This window comes from Peromyscus leucopus, chromosome 5 (assembly GCF_004664715.2).
Source record: "Peromyscus leucopus breed LL Stock chromosome 5, UCI_PerLeu_2.1, whole genome shotgun sequence".
Taxonomy (NCBI): Eukaryota; Metazoa; Chordata; class Mammalia; order Rodentia; family Cricetidae; genus Peromyscus; species Peromyscus leucopus.
The window spans coordinates 112,541,605-112,559,977 of NC_051067.1; the positions used below are offsets into that span (position 1 = coordinate 112,541,605).

Genomic DNA, 18,373 nt, shown 5'->3' on the forward strand with positions numbered 1-18,373 from the left:
TAAGATTCTCAAAACCATGGTTCCTAGAGCTAGGGGTGTGGTTCAGTAGGTAACGCTTTTAACGCACCAGTATAAGAAACAGAGTACGGGCTGGAGAGATGGCTCAGAGGTTAAGAGCACTGACTGCTCTTCCAGAGGTCCTGAGTTCAATTCCCAGCAACCACATGGTAGCTCACAACCATCTGTAATGATATCTGGTGCCCTCTTCTGGCCTGCAGACATACATGCTGTATACAAAATAAATAAATAAATCTTAATAAAAAAAAGAAAGAAAGAAAGAAACATATCCTCAGAGTGCATATCCTCAGAAGCCACATAAAGCAGGACAGGGAGTGGCAGTCACCTGTAATCGCAACACTCAAGAGGCAGAGTCTGAAGATCCTCGGGGCAAACTGATTGGCTAGACTAGCCTGACTCAGTGAGCTCCGGGTTCAGCAAGAAACCCTGCTTATATATTAAGAGGAGAGCAATTGAGGAAGGCACACTGTCAACTTTAGGCCTCCACACACATGCATACCTGCACACACATGTGCAGCCACACACACATACCATTCACACATATTCATGCAAGAGAGAGAGAGAAGAGAGAGAGAGAAGAGAGAGAGAGAGAGAGAGAGAGAATGAGAATAAAAAGTGAATACTCCGCATAATGGCTTTGGAGATTCTTGCCCCCAAATACAGCACAATATCACAGCCCAGACTCCAAATTCCTGAGCAGCCTGTAAGCTCAACTCCTTAACCTGACTTTCCTCCTGCCAGTTGCATGTGGACCTGCGGGACCAACTGGGAGTCTTCTCTCTGAAAGGGAGACCCACCACCTCCTACATCTACATCATGGAGGAAAACAAACCAAATGAAAAGGGTGAGTGGCAAGCAGGTGCCTCGGTAGGGCGATGGGTCTCAGAAGCTGGTTTGCCCTGGACCTCTCAGGACCAAGCCACAGCTGGTGCTCGGTCACATCACCGGAAGCCCAGTGGCCTAAGCTCATTCCTTCAAAGAAGCTGCTTTTTTTCCATCCCTGGTCTTCCTGGAGATGTATTCTCCTAAAGTGATTCTGAATTGTAACCTCTTGTCTTCGATTTACAGTCAAAAAGGCCCACACAGCCTCCCTGGTTGTTTCTCCTGGAGACACAGCTGAATTCGATGTCTTTTTCCACTCCAAGAAGCTTGGGAGGATGACAGGCACCATCCACCTGTCCGTGATCAACAACCAGTATGAGGAGACCATGATCCACCTGGTGGGGGAGAGCTACGAGGATGACATCACCTTGGACAACATCCATGGGCTGATAGGTTCCACCAGCCAGGAGGGCTCAACTATGTCTGAGGTCATAGAGATTGCTGAGGAAACATCCATGGAAGACCTGGTGGCAGGTGGGAGAAGCCGAAGTGATGTTGACAACTGTTGACTCCCATCATCCCAAGTGAGAGTGGGGTTTAAAAAGCTGGTGCAACCTCCTGAGAAGTTAGGAACAAGTCTTTTTATCAGTATGAGCTCTGCCGTGCTGGGCTCACTCACTCTTTCTGTCCTTCATTTATGTGTGGGTTCATGTGGTGAACTCTTACTTAGCACCAAGTGCAAGTACCAAGCCCTACACTGAGCCATAGACTTGCAGATTAATAAGAAAGTCTTTGCCTTTATTAGGGAGCTTATAGTTTGATGCTGGTGATCCTGTTCACCTCTTTAGCAAATGTGTGCTTCCCGGCAGTTTCCCTGTCTCCGGCTTGTGGTTGGATTGTGTTGGCATCGGGGATTTCATCTGGAATGTGTGTCCTAGGCTTCCTAAGTGAAATAGTGGGCTTGTCTCATTTGAGATGGGATGGGCATGTGCCCCCATCCTCACAGCCGGGCTACTTGATGAGCAGGCCAGCAGCCTACAGCATCACATCTTCCAGGAACTTGTCAGAAACGGGAATTTCAGACCTGCCCTGACCTTCGGATCATAATCCACATTTGAACCTGATCCCTGGGTGATGGTGTGCATGTTCAAGCTTAAGACATGCCTCTCTGCAGTGTCTAAAGCACTGAACCTTCCACTTAGGGGCTGGACTCAGCAAAGGAAACATTTCATGTTACACTAATTACCAAAAAGCATTTGTTAAGCGCTCTGACACTACACCTGATTGCTTCAAAGTGAATTGTAAATTCTGCTTCAAAATTTCCACGGGAACTTAACAATAGTCCTGGAATGTATAATCAGGGGCTGAAATCAACACTTTCTGTAATTGGTGTTTCACTCCTGTCTGAAGCTATGGCATGGCTCTCTAGTCAGGGGTCAAACAGGAGCTAGCAGTAATCCAAGTTTAGAGATCAGACTCCATACCTATTATGGGATTTCCAGGTTAGCAAACCTGAATACAGGTATTCCAAAGAAAATTAAGTTCCAGATAAACAATAACTTTTAGTATATGTATGTCCCCAAAGTGTTGCACGGGACATCTTTATCATAAAGAATTACTCATTGTTTATCTCTAATTCAAATTTAATTGAGAATCCTATATTTTAACTGGCAATCTAACATTTCATTGTATTTTCTCACCAAACAAATGACATTAGAATGTTTATTTTCTCTTGAACAAATAGAAGAGCCAAGGTAGGTAGGTAGATAGAAGTGATGGGTGGATGGGTGGGTGCATGGATGAATGGATGGATGAATGGATGGATGAATGGATGGATGGGTGGGTGGATGGATGGATAGATAGATGGATGGATCAATCAATTGATTGATCAATTGAGTCCTGGGAGGCAGATCTTTCTACCCAAGGTTTTTTCATATATAACCATCCAAGGAGGAACAAGAAAACTGTGAATGAGATACAGTATCTATCAAGATATGCCTCCCTCAAAAAACAGGCTCTTAAGAGAGGCCAGAGAGGATTCACTGCCTTCTGCTCTGCCCCCTAGCTGCCCTGTTGGACCACATCCAGTTTGGGTACTGCCACATTGGAAACAACTACACCGTGAGCTTCACCATCACCAATCACAGCCAAGTGAATGTAGTTCGGTTCGAGTGGCCCCTTTTAGCTACGCTGTCTTTCTCCCCACAGGTAAGCAAAAGGCACTCACTAGGTTCCAGAATCCCTCAGGCCTAAGCCAACCTCCACATGGATACATAGAATGGGATGTGACACATCTTGAACTAAGAAACTTCCCAGTCGCCATCCCACACTCAGAGCCCCATGGCCTAAGAGGAGTTTAACAAATCCTGCCATGAGGAAGATCGTGAGGAATTTTCTGGAGGCCTGGATAAATGACGAGAGGCCCCAGCTTCCTGTCCCACAGTGTAGAGCTGTGTCCCTCTGTGCATGTGTTATTCGGAGCGTGACCTTCAGAATTGGCTCAACAAACCAAGAATGGTGCTCTGTACCTGCAATCCTAACACACGAGAAGTTCAGGCAGAAATACAAGTTCAAGACCAGCCTGAGCTACATAGTGAGTTCCAGGCCAGCCTAGGCTTCTGATAGATTCCAACACCATCTCGGCCCAAATCCACCCCTAAGGAATCGCTACAGAAAACTAACTACACACTATATGCCATATCCAGTTCCAAAGCCTTGCCAATTTCATTTAGTCTTTTTTTTTAAATCAACATTTGACCCATGAGTAAACAGAGTATAATGGATATGAGAGGATAATCTAAGCTGTCAAAGAGAGAGCAGTTCACTTACATTGTGCACACCTGTATGTGCACATGGACACACAGGCATTTATCTCCAGCAATCCAAAGCTTTCATCCACCTTCACTGTCCAGAGGCAGGAGAGAGAATGTCTTCCCTGTCGGAGGACTGTCGTGTGGATGGTGTACATGTTGGTGGTGTTTGTACCTTTGTCTTTATCTAAGATAAATCACAAGTCATTTTATTCTACAAACCAAATGGGATCTCCTTTACATCCAGTGTATTTGAGCAATTTAAAACTTTTTCATTCAAACTCACGGCAAACCGGACTCACCCTCCCAAGTGCTGGGATTCATGGCATGAGCCACTGTGCCTCTCTTTGTGATGACATTTTAAAGATTCTCTTGTATGTATTTAAGTCAGTCTACCTATATAGGCCTGGATAATAGATTTCGAATCACCACCAGCCATCAAAGAACCTTAAGATTGAATTCCCCAAAATACAAATACCAGACTTTTCCCTAGGTAGGCCATCTCCACCCCGGCTGTTCCAAGGACGTGGTGGTGACCCTGAAGTCAGATGTGCCCATCAGCCTGAAGAAGATGGATGTCAAGTGCACGCTGTCCAAGATTGTGTTCCAGCTCCCTGCAGACCAGGTCCCTGACTGGGATGACCGCATGCGCACAGTCAAATGGGTGGATGCTCCCCGGAATACACCTGGGAACTTGACTACAAAACGAAAAGTGAGTATTTGGGGAACAGGAAGCACCAACCTCACCCAGCCCACCATGCTCGGATGCCTCCTGCTCTCAATTGCAGTGTCTCGCTGTGGAAAACAGGAAAGGTCTGCATCTGACTTTAGTTTCAGAAACGGCAAACTAAATCTCCATACCCTTCCTAACAACACACCCTGCCTTAGTTGGCAGTTTAGCTTCAGTCTTCATAATGGCTGCAGCAAGTCCTTTCACCTTTTCCTTCAAAAGTGCCATTGCTAGTCGTGGCTTCCTGTTTCCATCAGGTGTCTGGACTTAGAGTCGTTAGACCTTTCAGTTCATGACGGGATCTCATCTTTGGCCCACACATGCCCCTTGATGTTATCCCTTGCCATTTTCCTTTGAATCCTATGAGAAATTAACCCATGCCCCAAAAGAGGACTGGGCCCTGAATAGCTGTGCCGCTCTGCCCATTGCATCCCTATGTCTTCCTCCTAGAGGTAATCACCATCCGAGTCACTCCCTCGATGGATGGTTTGTTGACCTGAGCATTCTAAAGGACTGGCATGTAGCCGGGAATTGTTAAAGGTTACTATATGTGATCATAGTCACATAGTTAGTTACATGGTGTATCCACCTCACTGTTGTACACAATTTCAGTCTTTTTATCTCTTCCTCTGAAAGTTATTTCAAGTTTTTCTCTTTTGGGCAGCATTTCTGTGCAGATTGGCACCCATGTTTACATTTCTACAAGTGGCAGCACTAAGTCAGGGCACATGTGAATGTTGATGCCCAATTTCAACTACACTGATTTCTACTCTTACAGCAAAGGAGTTTTGTGAGCCACGTTCTTTCCAACGTTTGACTTTGTCAGACATTTGGGAGGGTGGCTGGTTAGTGGGTTTGTTTGTGAGATATTGGAGATGAACCCACAGCCTTGTGACTGTTAGGCAAGGCATTTTGGCCAGTTTTACATTAGCTTAATTTCCATAGTTTCATAATCAACCTTGATGTCTGCAGGGACACTCCTACTCCATATTGTTTTATTCTAAATGTTCTGGTCATTCTTGACCCTTTTTTCTAATGTATAATTTCTGAATCCATTTGCCAAGTGTTATGACAATCTGTAATGGAAACTTGGAATTGGATTACAGTGCTAGGTTGTTTGGGGAACAAATGACAATTTTATAATATTAATGTGTCTTCCCTATTAACAAGGTGTTTCTATTTTTAGATCTTCTCTAACACTTGCAACTCTCCAATCCTTTAGTAGTAATAAACGTTTTCCATTGTTTTCTTTAACATTGTTGTTCAATTTCTTTTACTTTAATTTTTTTACTATTCAATTACTTTTTGTGGGTTTTTAAATTTGTTATTGCATGGATTTTATTAAATTACTTTTCTTTTCCCTCTAAAAATTTTATGTATATTTTCAAAAATCATCTATATGTATTTTTAGACATGTAGGGTTGGTAGTAATGCACCCCTTTAACTAATGATTCTTGTTTTTTGCACTTTTCTTACTCCATCTCACCAAAAGTTTTAAAATCTTTTTCAACTAAACAATTCTGTTGGTCCTCTCCATTTGCAATTCGTTTTCTGTTTAATACCTCTATGGTTCTTTCCTCTATGGTTCTCTTTTCTCTATCTTTAGTTTTTGTTCTTGTTTTTGTTTCTGAGACAAGGTCTCTCTATATAGCCCTGGCTGTCCTGGAACTCTCTCTGTAGACCAGGCTGACTTCATACTCACAGAGATCTGCCTGCCTCTGCCTCCTGAGTGCTGGGATTAAAGGTGTGCATTACAGTGCCCAGTTCCTCTATCTTCTTTAGGGTCCACTCATGACCATGTGGTCCCAATCCTCTCAGGAACTGCCTGTTGTTCAGTTGTTCTTTTTTATTCTAAGCTATTAGAGGTTTGCAAGTCATGTCTCCCGGAACTAAGTTTGTGGGCTCATGTTCATTTCCATGGTAGATTAAAGTAGTGTGATGTTCCCAATGTTCCTGTGGGTTGCTGGCTTTGCACTGTTGAGGATGTGGCTGACTTTGTTCCAGGTGATAGAGACAGACCCTGAGCCAGCCCACTCAATACTAGAAGAAAATTACCGAGAGCTGCGGATCCGGATCAGTGCCAACGTGGATTTTGCTTCATATCAGTGCAACACAAGTGACGTGTTCTTTAAGGAAACACTGGTTTACCAGACTCGAGTGTTCGAGTGAGTCACTAAAAGCTTTTAGACTATGAGGAAAACTGCCATTAAGGACTAAACAGTTGAATTTTTATATTCTTTATATCTTTACATAAATATTTTGCATCTTTTAAAAAGAAAGTACATTAAATGAATGAGTTCTGATGAAATTTCTTTAAAATGCTTTTTAAAAATATTTTCACCCAGGCATGGTAATTCATTCTACAGGAGGCTGAGACCAGAAAATCTTGAACTCCAATCCATAATGGCCTTTATAGTAGCAAGATTCAATCTCAAAATGTATTGTTTGAAACAGGGTATCACTAAATGTCTCTGCCTGGCCTGGAACTCACTATGTAGACCAGGCTAGCCTTGAACTCACAGAGACGAGCCTGCCTCTGCCTCTCAAGTACTGGGATTAAAGGTGTGCACTACAACTAGCTGTATTTGTTTTCAATCTTTTATTTTATATTTGCTTTTTAGCTAACATGTGAAAATGGTACATATTTACAAGGTAGAGTGTGCTATTTCAATACAAACATACAGTATATAATGATTGGATCAAAATGATTAGCATTTCCATCTCTCAACATTTATCTGGAGGCAGACTCCTCTCCCCAGTTCCTCATAAAATATATGGTAGGCTTTTATAAACTGTAGTACCCTGACTTACTACCCCCCACTGCACTGCATTTTGGTACCTATTATCCAACCTCTCTCTATCCATGCCTTCCCTCTGACCTGTCCCAGCTTCCAGTAATCATTATGCTAAGCTCTTCTACTTTGAGATTAAATGTATTAACTTCCACAGATGAGAAAGAATGCATGGTGTGTGTCTTTCTGTGTCTATTTTTGTTCAGCGTGATATCTTCCAGCCTCATCTACTTGGCTGAAAAGGACAGACTTATAGAGAACAGTAAAGAGGTTTCTCAAAATGAAACCAAAAATAGACCTACCATGTGACCCAACTAGCTCATTTCTGGGTATATAGGAAGTTCAATCCACATGTCAAGGAGATGTTTGCACTCCCATGTGGACACTACAGAACAGCCAAGACAAAGGGCCAGTCTGGGTATCCACTGTCAAATGAATGAACAGAGAAAATGTGACATACTTATGTATGTGCACAAAAGAATAGAATTCAGACATTCAAAAAACAAAAGTACTTAAGAAATGAAGTGACTTGCCTTTGAGAAACAATACAGCTGGTACTTGGGTGGGGTAAAAGTATGGACAGCGCATTCTGAAATCTGCTGCTGATCCATCCACAGGTTTGACCTCGTTAACACAGGACATGTGCTGTTAGAATTCAACTGGATCTCAGAAGATACCTCCAGGGCAGTCAGTTTTGCCATGCCAGAAAATCAAGGTAAACTCAATGCCAGATAAACCCCAGGGCCTGAGCCGAGTCACCCATTCATAGGAGGCCAGCACTGCTCACGGGGAATCCTAAGTAGCTAAGGAATGGCTTTGTGGGGTTCACAACGCCATGTGGACCTGAGAGATAAATAGCTTGACCTCTTCCCATCCCGGATTCCCTGCCCAGGCCTTCTACAGTCCCTCCAGAGTGATGGCTCATGTCACCTATCACTAGTACTCTGGTCTTCTGGTTCTCGACCCTGAAGATTGCAGACCACTTAAAAACTGGCATGTGGGGCTAGAGAGACACCCCAGCAGTTAAGAGCACCTGCTACTTCTTACAGAGGACTCAGGCTCAGTTCCCAGCACCCACATGGTGACTTATAACTGTGACTCCAGTTCCAGGGGATCTGACACCCTCTTCTGATCCCTGTGGCACCAGAAATGCATGCATGTGGTGCATATATATACATGCAGAAAAAGCACTCAGACACAAAAAACTTTTTTTAAAAAAAGGGAAAACTATGAGTTATTTTCCCAGAAAATTATATATATATATATGCCAAATGCACGAAGCTCTAGCTAGGGACCCAGCACCTGGTAGGTAAAGTGTTCATTGTTTTTTCAATTGTGGAGATTCACAGATGGTTCGAATGGGCCCTTACCCATGGACTCCCACTTTGTAAATCCCTATATTAGATCAATGGCTCTCCACAAATTCTGCTCACAGCCCATTATTCTGGTGCAGAAGATCCACAAACCCCTTCTTTTTTTTTTTTTTTTTTTTTTGGTTTTTCAAGACAGGGTTTCTCTGTGTAGCTTTGCGCCTTTCCTGGACACAAACCCCTTCTTGACCCACTCTCTCTGAGCCAGAAGGAAATAAATCTGAAAACATCATAAAATGAATAGATGTGTTTTTCACAAGTCACCTGTGAAATATGAGTTGATTGCTTTCCTTTTGTGCCCAGGGTTAAACATGCTTGCTATAAGAGACAGGTCCACAGATATCACAGAAGGTCCCTAAGGGCTTGTGAGTGGGCTGCCGCCCATTGCCACTGCAGATTATCACCTTTTCTCCATCCTCCCTCAGGTTCCAGCCAGAAAGATCAGCTTAGTCAGGGCACAGGCAGCACCCTGGACAGCGCCTTGGACCACTGGACGGACCAATGTCCCTCGCCCTTCTCAGTGGAACCCTCCTCAGGCTTTGTGCCCGTAGGGAAGACTCAGAAGCTCAAAGTGAAGTTCTCCCCGATGGACATTGGGGAGTTTGAGAGCACCCTGTACTGCCAGTAAGAAATGTGTTCTCCAAGCCCCCAGCTCTTACCCTCCTCGTCCACCCCACCACTGTCCTCTTTCCTACTTTACACACCTTGGAGCCCAGTAGTGGAAAGGGGCCAGCCTTTAGAGAACAAGGAGGATGTTGTCTAAGCTCTGCTCACCAACTCTCCTGTTACCTCCGACTGCGTACTGGCCCCTTCCTGGCCACATTCAGGACTCCACTAAATGAGAGTAATTTGCAACCAGGCCTCATCTACACTTTGGGAAAGCTTCCTTCTGTGTTCTCTGAGACTCCATTGTCTCCTAGACAAACTTCGAGCATCAATCCTTATCATGTAGAATGATTTGGAATACTAGCTGAGCTAATTTAAGCAAAGAACTTGGAGCAATGCCTGGCCCACAATAAGCTCAATAAACAAAGATAGAAAGGGAAATGGGGTTGTTGGACGTAGTCTGGTCTGGCATCTGGTGAGTGAAAAAAATAAGCAAATACATACATACATCAGTGAAAGTCCTAGATGTGGTACCTTCTGCCAAGAAGGATTCCAAAGAGGAATTCTTCTAGAAGCCTTGGCCTAAGATGATGTAGACCTACATGAGCTGTCAGAACTTCCCTGAGCCCCTGCTTTCATACCACAGAAACCTCTGCCACACTAAGGCCACCTCAGCTCGGCCCTGGAGCTGAATCTGTTCACATGCATCAAGTCTACAAGGGTCTTAAAATAATTTTTTTTAGGATTTCCAGGTCCTTCTCTGTAATCTATTGGGTACCTAGGAGTGGACCCAGAGGATAAGCACTAATTTACAACTAATACTGATAGGAGGAAAAAAACTTGGAGCCACATGTAAATACACAGAGGGACCCCAATTCAGGATCTTCATACTCAACCCACTCATCCATTCAACAATTAGTTAATGAGTACGTACCATGTAGAATTGCCAGTCAAGGCACAATATGATTGCTGATCAAGAAAAACCCACCCTCTGCTCATATGGAACTCACATTCTGGTGGACAGAATATTCATGTCCAACCAGCTAAGAAAGCAGCAGCAGAATATAAAATAAAAATTAAAATAAGCTTGTCATTTCAGAATTCCTAACCTGCCATCAGGAGAGCAAGGCCCTATGCTGGTAACAAAAGGGCGAAGCATCCTGCCATTCTGCCATTTTGACCTGAAGGACTCAGACTACATCAGTGGTCATCGGCGCAACCCAGAGCTTCGAGGACCAAGTGTTGGGGCTCTAGACCCAAACACCCGGGTGATCGAGTTCACCAGTGTGGGTATAGGAGGAAAGAATCTCCGGTGAGTCATGTGGGTTTGCATTGATTGAATCCATGCCAGTCAGTCCATCTGAAGAACTCAGAGGAAGAATTCAGAGAAACCAGCTAACCTAAAAGCAGTTTTGAAGTCCTAGGGGTTTCCTGTAGGTATTTAACATCAGAGAACTGGTACATGAATGAAGCTGGGTTCTGTATCCACAGTTTTGACTGTAGATTCCCTCACCCCCACCTTGACCACAGAGCATCCTTGGACACATATGGCCTTGGAGCATTATCACTCCAAAGTCCAGGACTCCAACTACCTTTTAGATGCTAGGGGGAGATGGCATTTTTATTTCTACAGTAATGAAGTTCTCAGATCATTTCTGGCTCCCAGGGAGAGACAGTGACAGTTCTGGGGTCTACCTAAGTTTTCTTGAATTTAACTACCTTCTCTCACTTCCTGCTGTCAATTTTTCCCCCTTTGTCCAGGACCTTTACCATCCTGAACCCGACCAATAGTACCTACTCTTTCTGCTGGACCTCTGAAGAAACGGAAAGCCTCCAGCACCCGCCAGCCTTTGTGTGCCTTACAGAAAAGGGTGTCATCCACCCTGAAAAGAAAGCTGAGGTGTGTGTGTGTGGCTAGGGACCCAGCAATTCTAGCCATCTCTGCATAGCAAGTGTGTGAAGAGAGAATAGCATTGATGAGAATCATTGATCAGCTAGTGTTTACTGAGTGGCCACCATGTACAATCCTGGTGAGCAAGAGACATCTGCGCTCTCTTGGATGGTTGTGGAGAAAGCCTTAGTATTTCAGGGATTTTATGAGACTGTTAAAGGAGTAGATGGGAACCAGACACAAATATCTGGGGCTTCCTGGGCTCGTGGGATGAGGACCTAAAAAAAAAAAAAAGTACTATCTGTATCTCAAAGACAGACAGCGGCAAAGGGACATGTTTTTTTTTCCCAAAGAAAGAGGCAAAACGTAAGAACAGAGTCCTAACTTGTGGCTTAGTCCTAAATGTCTCCACAGTAATACAGGGCAGGGAGTCAGATTTATGTGTGAACTTGACATTCAAAGCATTCTTGTAGGCTCTATGGCCAGCAAGTTCGACAGAAAATCTTACACATAGCAATAAATCCATGAAATGGAAATTATGAATTCAAATACCTCCGGGAAGCTGGTGAGATGTCTCAGCAGGAAAGGGGTGATTGCTGCCAAGCTTGAGACCCACATGATGGATGGAGAAAGTCAACTCCCACAAGTTGTCCTCTGACCTCCATATATGTGCTGAGCACACAAGCACCCACCCACCCCCACCCCTCACCCCACCCCACCCCCACACACACAGGGTGGGGGAGGTAAGAATAAATTAAAACGCTGGTGTTGGTTCTGGAGAGACAACAGTTAAGAATGCTTTTTATTCTTGCAAAGGACCCAAGTTTAGTTCCCAGCACCCATAACAGGCCTATAACCCCAGCTCCAAAGGATCTGTCACCTCTGGCCTCTGGACACCTGCGATCATATGCACATACCCACACCTAAACACCTACATATACATAATTAAGAATAAAATCTTTTTAAAAATTATTTAATGCCTTCTGTAAGGTCACCCAAATGAACAAAGCCAGGCAGGGGGAAAATGACAGGCAGTGCTGGCACCAAGACCCACTGGCTTTACATCTCCTCTGGCAGATGATCACCACACAGACAAATAGACCCAGGATGACCTGTTCTCCTAGACTTTTCTGGAAACACCAAATTCCTGTATTTCTGTGTGAATCTCTCTATCCTATGTATTGATAGTTAGCTCATTATTTTTAACCCCCTCCAAACAAAATGAAGCATATTTGTAGACTCTCCACTTGGCTTCTGCATATTGACAGTGCCCAAAGCCATCTAGTTCAACATAGGATCCAGGACCACCATAGCTGTGGTCCTGCTTAGATAGACTCCTTCTCCATAGCTCAGAAATGTATCAAAGACCAACTCCTAGAGAGGTAAGTTGCAGAATCTGTCATCCAAGATTGTGCTGGTTTGGGGCAAGAGTAGCGTCATTCAAGTGACATATTTCTAGAACATCGTTCCTGCATTATCTTGTCATTGGCATGGACCTTACCAAATGCTATCGTTCTTCCATCCAATCCTGATCAACCAAGTACAAAGAGACTCACTCAAGTTTGCTTCCCCCGGGGGGAAGGGGGCTAAACACCTATGGTAGCTTTTGAGAATGGACTCTCCTACCAGGTCTTTCTGCTTCTTTCTAGAAGTCTGCTCCATTTTCTCTCTACCAGCCAGTTTCTTCCTGTCCTCATTAGTGATGTTTTTGCTCCTTTGTATTTTCACTTAGCAAATAGACTGTGGCATGCCATGGCCCAGCTCATCCTCAAGGAATCCATCCCCATCAATGTCAATGCTGTTCAGCCCAGTCACTCATTATCTTTTTCTGACTTTCAGAGACAGGCAGGCAGGCAGGCAGGTGGGCGGGCAGGTAGACAGGCAGACAGAGGAGAGAGAGAAAGATCTTGTTGCCCTGGTAGTGATTTTGAATTGGGCTATAAGTCAGACTGTTGACAGACATGTAGGTTGTCTTTCTTTGGTATGGGTGCCAGTTCCGGTCCTCTGTGCCACAATCATGCCATCCCAAAGAATGGTGCAGACTATAATATAATCATGACGCACAGGCTGTGGGTGTGGCAGACGGCTCCGCTCTTCCAAAGGCAGGGCAAACTGGTTGACGTTGCTGATAGAGTCACACCTGCTTTAGATGGTAATGATATCCTGGGGAAATGTCACTTCTTATGGCCCTCATGCTAGGAGGTCTCCAAAGGGACAAAGAAGTGTGCCTCTCACTGTCCTTTTCTGAATTGTCTTCTTAGGTTGTGTTCCAGTTCCTGCCTGCTCACCTGGACATCACAGAGGCACTCTGGACGTTCTCTATCCCAGAGCATAATATCTCAGTCCCCTTCCTGCTGGTGGGCAAAACCACAGACCCCCTCATATCTCTTGACAAGTCACATCTCAACTTCAGCTCTCTCCTCATTGGTAAGGAGGCCCAGTCAGTTTTTCATTTTGAGCTGGCATGACCTTAGGTCATCAAGGACTCCAGGAACAGACCATCATGGGACACTCCTCTTGGAACCTTCTAGAAATATGTCAGAAAGACTCCGTCAGAGAACCATATGATAGTTTCTTCTGAATCTCATTTCCATCAACTGTCTTTGGCAGCCACACCCTAATACCTTGGGAATACCTGGGAGGTTTGTTATAGAGTCTCATGGGCAGGTTTCTGTGGGTCATGCACTGACTCTTCATCTTTAGAGCTGTGTGTCTTGTCTATGTCTCTCACCTCCAGGCTGTGGGCTGTGTTTTATTGGTGCTTGGTCTGTTCCACCATGTTCAGATTCCTCTACCGTCTTTTCATGCATTCACTGGGTCAGAAATTGTTACTGATGGGCTGAAGGGAGGTGTGGCTCAGTGGTGGGGTGCTTGGCAAGCATGCGCAAAGCCCTGGTTCAATCTCCAGATCAGGGGATGGGGAGATACCAGATTGGCTCAAATACTCCTTTGTGGGATGGGAATACACTAAAATAAAGCACAAAGTTCTCGGGTTAACATTCTAATCATGGGATGGAGACTAACAAAACCAAGTAAAATACATAGTAAGTCAGAGGTTGCTGTGTGTTATAGGAAAGAACACAGCAGGGTAGAAAGAAGAGGGATGTGGTAGATGCTGACAAGGTAACATTCCAGCAGAGACCTGTGGTGTAGAGGAAGCAGCCACCAGATATAATAACTCTGTGTGTCTTTCATGTGGATATGAGTGGGACATGTAAAATACAACTAAGGCCAAAGAATTTTCAAGTGATTAGTTAGATGTTTATTTAGACAACAATATTCTGCCGGCCAGTGGTGGCTCACACCTTTAATCCCAGCACTCGGGAGGCAGAGCAGGCGGATCTCTGTGAGTTCAAGGCCAGCCTAGTCTACAAGTGAGTTCCAGGAAAGGCACAGAACTACATAGAGAAACCCTGTCTTGAAAAACCAAAAAAAAAAAAAAAATAAAAAAAACAATATTCTTGATAGTAAACCAAACAATATGAAGAGTTTAACCCACAAATGCAGTGATGTATATTTCAGTATAATCATTATATCAATAATGAAGAACATATGTTCATGCTAATGTACCAAAAAGTCATTGCTAAAATTCATCAAAAGTTCTTCCTATCCCACCTCAAAAATCAGTAAGATAATGTTATACTAAATGTACAAATAGGAATCGTGCTGATATGTAGAACTGAATGGTATTGTAAAATAAAATAAAACCCTCCAGTAATAAAACAAGAGTTGGAGGGAAAACATAAAGAATATTAACCTATAGCAAGAGACAAGCAAATGGTGTCCTGTGGTAAGCCACTGAAACTACTTGAATTAAAATGAGTTAGACAAGAGTACTTACCATGACCTCTATAACCAAACATTTTCTTAGAGATTTTGACAAATAGGAAAAATCAAAAAATAAGCACAATGGGCACTAACTTTAAGGGAGAAAGAAAAAAAATCATCTAAGTTGCTGTGACTAATCACTTTTTGCACATAAAGCCTCAAGAGTCAAGAGAGAGAAACTACTAGAATCGAGATAATTTGGTAAACCAAGTGAGACAAATGTGCAAAAAATGAACAGTTTCATCCCATTTTGTTGTAAATACCTAGAAGCAAAAACAAAATAAAAACCAGTTACTGCTAACTAAGTGTACAATATCCAAAGATAAATCCAAGTCCCAAGACCTATATGTCAAGAGTTAAATCATATTAGCATGCTTCCAAATAAGGGCTAAACATTTGGTTAGTTCTCCCAAAATTAAATGCAATTTTAATCAGATTTCAATTAGAATCCCAGCTAGGTTTGCACAGGATTCACAGTTAATTTCAGATAGACTTGATGTTAGTATAGCTATGTCCCAAGTAGTACTTGGTTCACATTTATGCTAATAAAAGTTATTTGTGAAATCTGATAGCCTCAATCTCTAAAGGACTGAGGAAGAGAATTGAATAAGATGATCCTAAAATTTTATGGGCAAATGTTTGTTTGGTTGTTTGGTTTTGGTTTTTTTGTTTGTTTGTTTGTTTGTTTGTTTGTTTGTTTTCCAAGACAGGGTTTCTCTGTGAAACAGTCCTGGCTGTCCTGGAACTCTGTAGACCAGGCTGGCCTCGAACTTACAAAGATCCACCTGGCTCTGCCTCCCGAGTGCTGGGGCTAAAGGCATGTGCCACCACCACCCAGGGCAAATAAATGTTTTAACATTAGCCAAAGAGAAAACAAAAGAATGAATCAGGACCCTGCACAGGAAAGCCCAGGGTTATCCAAGGCCAAATTCAAAAGAACTCAACATAGGGATTCTTTATGGAGATGTGGGCCATCGAAGGGGATGAGGAAGATAATGACCCAAGAAGACATTACAACTCCTGAGTGAAGGAGCAAGGGAAGAGAATGGTGTCAGGAGAGTCCCAGCAGAGCTGTGGCCAGGTCAGAGAACCTACCTTCTAGACAGAGCAGTCAGTTAGGGAAGAGACATTCTAGAAGGAAGATGTGGAACCCCTCCAGGAGGAAGGTCCCTGGAAAGGCAAAAGGAAGGAAGGGAGGCAGTCCGTGGCTGCCCTGAGACTGCTCTGCGAAGCCTTCCTCTTACATGTGGGCCGTTATCTGCTGCGGTATCTCAGTGACCAGGCAAGAGGCCTTTGCTGAGGGCTGCTGTTTCCTCCCCAGGCAGAGAAGTCCGAGAGACTGTGAAGATCATCAACAAGGAGGAGCATGGGTTCAATTTTGCCTTCCAGGATAACTCTCGTTTTTCCGAAGGATTCAACAACAGCCTGGTTGTGTGTCCCATGGAAGGCTGGATCCCACCACTGTCCAGGTAAGTACAAAGGACGTCCTCGGGATGCATACAGGGTCCCAGGCCTTTCATTTATTAAAAAAAAAAAAATCTCTTCTGGGCCATCAGGATGACTCGGTGGTAAAGGCACCTGCCACCATGCCTGACAACCTGAGTTTAATCCCCAGAACCCAAATGGTGGGAGGAGAGACTGACTCCCACAGGTTATCCTCTGACCTCCCTCCACACGTGTACTGCTGATGTACACATGCATGCACGCACGCCAGTGCACACACACAACACACACACACACACACACACACACACACACACCAAAAACAAATTCTAAAGAAAGAAAAATGAAAACCTCTCCCAACTCTAATATATATGCGATTTCATCTCTCTCCTGCCCGACTCCCCTTGATAAATTATGGGGCATTGATAAATTTCATTTTTTTAAATGTGTGAATGGGTGGGTAGTTTGCCTACATGTCTGTCTGTGCACCATATGTGCAACATGCTGATGAGGGCAGAAGAGGGCATCAGATTCCCTAGTAACTGTAACTGGAGTTACAGACAGGTGTGAGCTGCCATGTGGGTGCTGAGAGTTGAACCCTGGTCCTCTGGAAGAGCGGCCAGTGCTCTTAACCACTGAGCCACCTCCCCAGCCCTAATCCTAATCTTCATCTTAATATTTTTCTCATGTCCATAGCCTTTTCCTTGTGGTCTTGTGCATATGAATCCACAAAGCAGTACCAAGATTTGCCTGGAAAATCTTTATAATTCACTTAATTTGGAGTGGTGGTGGTGGTGGTGTCCTTTGCTCAGAGTGTATCAAATAATCCAGTGGACTCTTGTTTTATTAGATTTTAACAGGCCAGCCTAGTCGATTAATCTGCTGTCTTGTTTCCCTATCAGTTTCCCAATTGATATTTTCTTCACACCAAAGCAAGAAGGAGATGTGAACTTTAATTTGATCTGTAATGTAAAAAGGAAAGCCCACCCTCTGACACTCAATGTCAAGGCTGAGGGCTACACAATGAATGCAGAGGTCAAGTGCAGAGACAGGACAGGCTCCACCACCCTCTTGATGTCCAACCAGATCAACACCATCAACTTCTATGAGGTAAGGGGTAACAAGACCATCACTATCTCTCTACCTTTAGCTAGGGGACATGGTACAGTGAGTATGAGCTGAGTCTTCCTATCTCAAATACTAGAGAGACCAGACAAACAAATCCACCCTCAGAATTATGATGGGAATGTTTTTATTATTTTTTGGAGGATGAATATGACATGAACACTTGGCATTAGACAAATAGGAAAGGTTTTCACTACCAAGAAAGATCTAAGAATTAAATTACCAACTTACACTCCAGATATAGGAAGACCCCACAACTTGGTGGGTCTTGCTAGAATATCGAATTCCCTTCAGCTAATAATGCCCAGCTTATCAATATCACTCTCCATCCTTATTTCCCAAAGAACTTTTCTGCCTAAACAGGGTATCTATGTTTTTTTCATTCTCTGCTCTGTTCTCCCTCTGTCTCTCAGGTAGAGTTAAATGAATGTGTGCAGTGTGAATTCAACTTCATCAACACTGGCAAGTTCAACTTCAGCTACCAGGCAGAGCTCTCTGGGCCAAAAGCCCTGTTGCAGTACTTGGACTTCACGCCCACCGACAATAGCGTAGATGTGGGGCAGTCAGAACCTGCCAACCTGTCTTTCCAACCATATCAAAAGTGTGTCTTGAAGGGCCTGGAGCTCAGAATCAAGGTGAGACCATTTAATGTTTTCCAGACGCTGAAAGAATCTGTGGTTGTGGCCCCAGGTGGTTAGTTTAAGCAGTTTCTACAGGGTGGTTGTTTTGGAGACAGCTCCACAAGCTCCGGAACAGAAGCCTCAGCAGTGTCAGCCAGAAAGCAAATAACGGACCACACACTGTGATTCTATTCAGACATTAAAGCAAGTGGGAGGGCTGGATAGGGCAGAGAAGGCATACACACAACACTCTCCGAGATGAAGTGTTAAATGAAAAGCTGAGAACAGTGATGTCAGATAAGGACATCTAAAAGGTAC

The 18,373-nt window shown here is 43.8% G+C and overlaps 1 protein-coding gene across 1 annotated transcript in view; it reads left to right on the forward strand.

Moving 5' to 3' along the window:
- Window positions 1-18,373, forward strand: part of Hydin (HYDIN axonemal central pair apparatus protein) — a 362,032-nt gene that overhangs the window by 319,835 nt on the left and 23,824 nt on the right. Inside the window, exons 63-75 of the mRNA XM_028891069.2 lie at window positions 760-862; window positions 1,087-1,374; window positions 2,906-3,048; window positions 4,144-4,362; window positions 6,385-6,545; window positions 7,790-7,887; window positions 8,968-9,166; window positions 10,248-10,460; window positions 10,910-11,048; window positions 13,301-13,466; window positions 16,189-16,336; window positions 17,213-17,420; window positions 17,849-18,070. Coding sequence (XP_028746902.2) covers window positions 760-862; window positions 1,087-1,374; window positions 2,906-3,048; window positions 4,144-4,362; window positions 6,385-6,545; window positions 7,790-7,887; window positions 8,968-9,166; window positions 10,248-10,460; window positions 10,910-11,048; window positions 13,301-13,466; window positions 16,189-16,336; window positions 17,213-17,420; window positions 17,849-18,070 — 2,307 coding nt within the window. The remainder of the gene's footprint in view (window positions 1-759; window positions 863-1,086; window positions 1,375-2,905; window positions 3,049-4,143; window positions 4,363-6,384; window positions 6,546-7,789; window positions 7,888-8,967; window positions 9,167-10,247; window positions 10,461-10,909; window positions 11,049-13,300; window positions 13,467-16,188; window positions 16,337-17,212; window positions 17,421-17,848; window positions 18,071-18,373) is intronic.